Source organism: Frankliniella occidentalis, unplaced genomic scaffold, assembly GCF_000697945.3.
Source record: "Frankliniella occidentalis isolate FOCC.00 unplaced genomic scaffold, Focc_3.1 Scaffold1281, whole genome shotgun sequence".
Classification (NCBI taxonomy): Eukaryota; Metazoa; Arthropoda; class Insecta; order Thysanoptera; family Thripidae; genus Frankliniella; species Frankliniella occidentalis.
In genome coordinates this window covers 16,146-22,077 of record NW_026268385.1, presented here as the reverse complement: position 1 = coordinate 22,077, position 5,932 = coordinate 16,146, and the positions used below count along the sequence as shown (strand labels likewise).

At 60.0% G+C, this 5,932-nt stretch overlaps 1 protein-coding gene across 1 annotated transcript; it reads right to left on the bottom strand.

The window, feature by feature from the left end:
* Positions 1-3,746: 3,746 nt before the first annotated feature.
* Positions 3,747-5,393, bottom strand: LOC113209680 (putative uncharacterized protein DDB_G0291608; the record flags this gene model as incomplete). Its single annotated transcript, XM_052275970.1, has 5 exons — positions 5,381-5,393; positions 5,000-5,190; positions 4,762-4,913; positions 4,141-4,650; positions 3,747-3,931 (listed from the first exon to the last, which is right to left on the bottom strand). Coding segments are annotated over exons 1-5 (1,051 nt in total), but the record flags the coding sequence as incomplete, so codon positions are not given.
* Positions 5,394-5,932: the final 539 nt, after the last annotated feature.

Genomic DNA, 5,932 nt, shown 5'->3' with positions numbered 1-5,932 from the left:
GGGGCGGGGGCGGCCGGCGGGAGAGCCACCACCTCCTCCCCCGCCCAGCCTCAAGTGCGCGGCGGTACACGATTGAAATTGATGATGGGGCCACGCTGAGGACAGGCGGGCGGACAGACAGACGGGCGAGCAGAAAGACGGGCGCCAAACCGCACGGCCCAGTCAATATTGTGACAAATAGATTACCGCGTAGAACGACACCTCCTATATAACGTGGCGGGGATGAGCAGGATGAGCGAGCCAACGAAAGCGGCACTACTATCGTGAGAGAGGGAATGAGAGAGACAGGTGCAGAAATAGATAAAGAGGGAGAAAGAAGGAGAGAGAGAGAGCGAGGGGGACACGACCGAGCCACGCGGCGAAGTACATCCAGTACGTATACGGGCGCCTCGATTTGATAAGACCCCCCTACCGACACCGACCGGCCACCTGGTCAGGTCCTGCCGGCGGCGCCCCTGGACGGGAATTGGCGCCTCCCGCCGTTCCTGCGCTAAGTGGAGGGGAGGGAAGGTGGGGGAGGGGGGGCTGTCAGGAAGCGTGCACGAGGGGCCAAAGGGGCCGCACTACTTACACGGCCAGAGTGGTGCGGCCACCACCACCACCGTCTCTTTCTCTCTAACCAAAGTCACCCACCCCCGCCCCTTCTTCTAACCCCCTAGGGCCCACTCACGGAAGGAGCAGCAGCGCGGCTGCGGGGAGGGAGGAGGAGGAGTAGGAGGGCGTTCGGACTCTATCGAACCACGACCCTCTGCTGCGACACCATGGCCGCCGCCCCACACTTACAGGCGAGAGGTCCGTGACGGTCATGATGGCGCGCCTGCGAGGGGCTGAGTGAAAAAGCCTGTTGGCCAGAGAGAGAGATTATCGTCCAGTGTCGATGGAATGCCAATGAACGGAGTGGCGGCGGTGTGGATGGGGTGGGGACTACCAACAACACCAACAGAGGCGGCGCTAGACACAGCGCACGCACACACACCTCCACGGCTAAAAGCACCCCGTGGGGGTGCACCACAACCACCACAGCGGCCACCGCCAAAACTTTGTCTGCCACAGCAATCACAATTGTTTCCGAAAAAGTGTGCTACAACGGATCGAGCCGGTGAAATAAACACCCTGAAGCTGGGTATGAAATGCTTGAGTTTTCAATTATTCATAATTTAAAGGATGTTTCTATTTTAGAGTGTGTATGTGTTATTACACAACACACGTGCAGAAGTGCGCGCTGGCTAGCTCGATCCGCAGAGGCAACGTCCCGGGCGCGTCCACGTGGAGGAGAGTGACTCAGCAGCAAGCAGCGCTCTGTGGCGGCGGCAGCAGCGCCGGAGCCAAAGGCGTCGAAATAACAATTAGAGACAACAATTACACACGGGAGGAGGAGGGAGATGAGCCCTTCCTCCTCCTCCGGGCGTGCCCACGCGCGCCTGCACGTACTACGACACCTCCCAAACCAACCAGCGGGCAACAACCGCAATGAGCCGACAGCAGCAGAGCAGAGCCAGAGCGCGAACAATCGCCTTGTCGAGATCTCGAGCCCCCCCCCCCCCCCCCCTACGGCCACACTCGCACTTGCGCGCGGCGCGAGAAAACAAAATGTGGTCTTAGATCAAATAATAAAAACAAAACCGCAGAAACGCGACTGCGGCAAGGCAGTGTGTGCGTCTCGTCGCACGACGATCCTACCCGTCCGAAACAACATCACCATCACCACCACCACCACCACCATCACCATACCGCCGCTGGTGCGAGCGCTGGCGCTCAAGGACCATACAGTACTACTACAACACGAAAAAGGCGGGTCCTTTGCGATCCTCTTTTGTATTCCCTCAACTCCCAGCCCAGCCCAGCCCAGCCCGGCGGCGGCCCCAGCCCACACTCGCCTCGCACACCCAGCCCAATACGATAAGCGCAGACACACACACAAACGTGGTTTACCACCTTCGACAAGTAAGTTCTAAGACGCCCCGCCCCACACCCTGCGCGAACAACTGCCCGGCCCGGCCCGAAGTATAGTGGCGGTGGCGCTGGCGGTGCCGACCTTGAGGGGCTTAGGCGTCTCTCTGCCCACGGGGTCTCCCAATGACAACCGCAACAAACGGGAGCAAGTATAGCAGGTGTGCCAGCTCCGCCCGGCCCCGCCCGGCCCCGCCCCACTACAAGCGCGTCGCCGAACACAACACCTTGGGTCGCTTAGAGGACGAGGACGAGATCCCTCCCAGCTTTACTAAAAGGGGGCCCGAGTTCAAAGGGTATATCGGGGCCCCTGCCGACCTTATTCAGACTACAGCGTCCTCTGCACCCTCGTGGGGCTGCTAGTGACCCTCCTCCTCCCTTCTCGAAGACGTCGACGTATCCGTTTTCGTAGACCGTCGTCCACCTTCCTTCAGTCCGCTGCTGCTGCCCTCGAGAAGGGCCACCCGTAGGCGGCGCGCCTGGCAACGCCGCCGCCGCAGGGGACAGTGGTCGGTTCAGCGGGGCAAGGCGGGGTCAGCCGACGGCGGGCCCTCAGGTCCCACGAGAACGCCCCGGGGGAAGCACCTGCGGCGGGGCGGGGCGGGGCCGGTACAACAGCGAGGCTCGAACAGACCGCAGCCAAGCCGAGCAGAGGAGGCCGGTCGCGAGTCGGGTCGGCGGGGGGCCTCCTGGGCTATATTAGGACCCGGACGCCAACAAGTCTAACATATGACGGCCCCCTCCTCCGCGCCGCCCTCCCCGCCCTTTCTGTCACCGGGGCGCGATGCGTCACCGAATTCCTTTCGGCCCAAACTATGCCGCCATTACCACGCACAGGGCGAGCTGCATTCACCTGCGCTTCTCTCCTCCCCCGCCCCACCCTGCAAAGCCTCCGCGAAAGAGCCGCCACCGGGACGCCACGCCGCGCCTAAAACATTTACCCTCCTCGTCGCTGAATGCAGACTGGAATGCTCGAGGCATGCAGGCGAGCACCGAGCCCCAGAGCCTAAGGACCGCGCGATACGACGACCCGGGACCACGCCACGGCAACAACCTAACGACCCAGCGACTCAAACTGCTTCCTGGAAGGACTCGGCCGGAAGCACTTCCCCCCCGTCCGGAGCGCGCCACAGCCCCTTCTCCAGCAACATCGCCAGGGCGGTGGTGGTTGTGGGTAGCAGCGGGTTGCGCGAGCCGCCCTGTCGGTGACACGTCAGTGACACGACGCAGTCATAAAGGGACGGAGAGGGATCATCATCACCGCCCGGGGGTGACATCGGCCCCCCCGCGGGAACAAAGGGCGTAACCAAAACAAAGGAGACAAAGGCGCCACGGCCCGGCGGCCCCGCGGCGGCGCGCGGCGCCCGGCATGCCCGAGCTTGACCCGGCGGCAAGCAGGCGACTCGCGGGGAGTATAGCGCCTGCTCCACCCGGACCAGCATCGCAGCGCCACCTCGCGGGCCGGACCGGCCGTCAGCACGTCAGAGCGCTGCGGCGCTATCCCGTGGTGGTGCGCGCCAGCGCGGGGCATCGCCGCGGAGTCACACAGTAGTACCGGCCGGCGCGGCCGCGGACATACCCCGCGCGAGGGCAGCCGGCGCGGCTCGGCGGCGCTCAACCCGTTGTTGTAATAAACGTCCCTCTCCGCACTTTGATCCCCACGACGTCTGGTGCGGGGCCGGGGCGGGCCGGAGAGGGGAGTCGCGGGCGTACCGGGGGCGAGATCAATACACCAGCCGGCGCGGGCCGCGGGGCTACTCGGCGGCGGCGCCTGGACCGCGTGTAGCGCGCCACACGGCAAGCTGGACGATATATTATGGGCACGACGGGGACAGGGACACTCACCTGTATGTCGAAGTTGGGCGGCAGGACGCCGGGAGAGTCCATGCCCTGCGCGCCGGGACCGCCGGCCGCGTTCTGCTGCTGGGCCAGCATGGCCCCCGGAGGGGCCGCCGCCGTCGGCCCAGGGCCCTGGTGGTATCTGCGGGCCAGACAAAGTCACGATTAGGAACTTTGAAGAACAATTTCCGGGAAAATTTGAAACTTTATCAGAAAATAAAAATGGGTAAAATAAAACTTCCAATTAAAGTACTGAAAAATGAAAATCTTAATTTTTCCCAGAGACTTTTAGAGAGAATAAAAATTCTCAGTTCCCTGGCGCACAAGACCTGCGAGGGAGGGAGCACTTACCCGGCCTCAAAGGCTTGCGCCTGCGCCATCGTCTGCGCGGGGTCCAGGGTCATGACGTGCTGGAAGTGCTCGTTCATGCTCTCCATGTTGAGGTGGTTGTGCATTTGCTGTTGCTGCTGCTGTTGTTGCTGTTGTTGCTGTTGCTGCTGCTGCACCTGCTGCTGTTGGGCGGCCTGCTGCTGGGCCTGCTGCTGCGCCTGCTGCTGCGCCACCTGCTGCGCCTGCTGCTGGGCGGCCTGCTGCGCCTGCTGCTGCAGGCTCATGTTGACGGTGAGGTGCTGCTGCACGGCGTTGAGGTGGTGCGGGTGCTGGCTCATGGCGTGGTGTGCGTTCATCTGGTGGTGGTGGTTGAGCTGCTGCAGCGTGTGGTTCATGTGGTTCTCCGGCCCGTTGTGGTTCTCCTGGGGGTGGCCCTTCATGGGCCCGCCACCACCTCCGCCCACCATGCCTCCATTATTTTTGTTTATGTCCTCGTCTGAAGGCGAGGGCTGACGACTGCCAGGCGTCCGGCTAAAAATAAAACAAGTTTGCATACATGAGCTGCGGGGCATTCACCGAACGATAAGGGAATATAGCGCGAACAGGTCGCAGTGTAAAGAGAGAAATAAGTTGAGTACTCACTTGAACCCTTTGTCATCGTCACACAGTCCATTCTGAACAATTCCATTGGCTTGTACATTTACAGCGTTACCATTTTCCATATCTTTTTTATTTGAGTCGTAGGGGGAGTTTGGAGCTTTTTCCTTATCTTTTTTATCTGAATCAGCAGAGTTCTAGAAGGGAAGACAATATATGTTAATTTAGGACACACTCATCAAAAAGTATGCGAATTACAGAACGTTCGATGTCAAACACTTACCATTACCAAACCCCGCATTCTACCTTCTAAGTCCTTGTTCGTCGGGGAAGTGCCCAACACGTATTCGACCATTTTAACGCCAAGGCCCCCAGTTTCGGAGCGTGGTGATAAAATGTTGTTCGCCGCTTCGTTTCCCGGAAAACTGCCCGATCTCCGGGGAACCATTGTGATAGGTTGGGAGACTGCATGGTCTGCAACAGATAAAATAAAAGAGCAACGGTCAGTACAAACATTCACAAACAAGCAAAAAGGTGTGATTACAGGGGGGGGGGCGAAAAAGCAATCATTCAACCGCGAAGCGCCCCACACGCTAATGAAATTCATCGTTTTAGAAAACTTGCACCGTCAACTGAACCTCTCCCAACACACGCGCCTCCTTACATTCAGGGCACATTGCCAGGGAGCAGGACAGAGATGCGACCCTCTCCACCCCGCCCCACCTCACCTCATGACTGCATTGCCTTCTTCAAGTGTAACCCCCTGCCCCCTCTTTCCGCCTCCTCCCTTTCCCCTCAACTTCGCGTGACGCGATACGGCCCACGGGGCGCCACTACACTTCAAGTCAGTGACCGGTCGGGCCGGGCCGGACTGTACTGTACTGAACCCGGCGCGCGCGGTGTACCGGGTGTAACTGAGAATGCGCAACAGTGTTGCGGGTTTGCCTACCCAGTTAGCCCGTAAGGCGCCATGGCCCCTGCAGCCCTGGCGGGTATGCAATCCCGCAACACTGTTGCGCATTCTCAGTTACACCCGGTACGGCCAGGGAAACCACTACAGTATACCCCGCAGAGCAGCGGCCCAAAGGAAATTCAGACGCGTGCCGACTACGCCCAAGCGTACCAACAAAGGGGTTATTTACTGAAAAAAATCAGTATGCAGCCTACAAACAATAAAATTTTTAAAATCAGGGGGAAAAAAAAAACATCAGGAAAA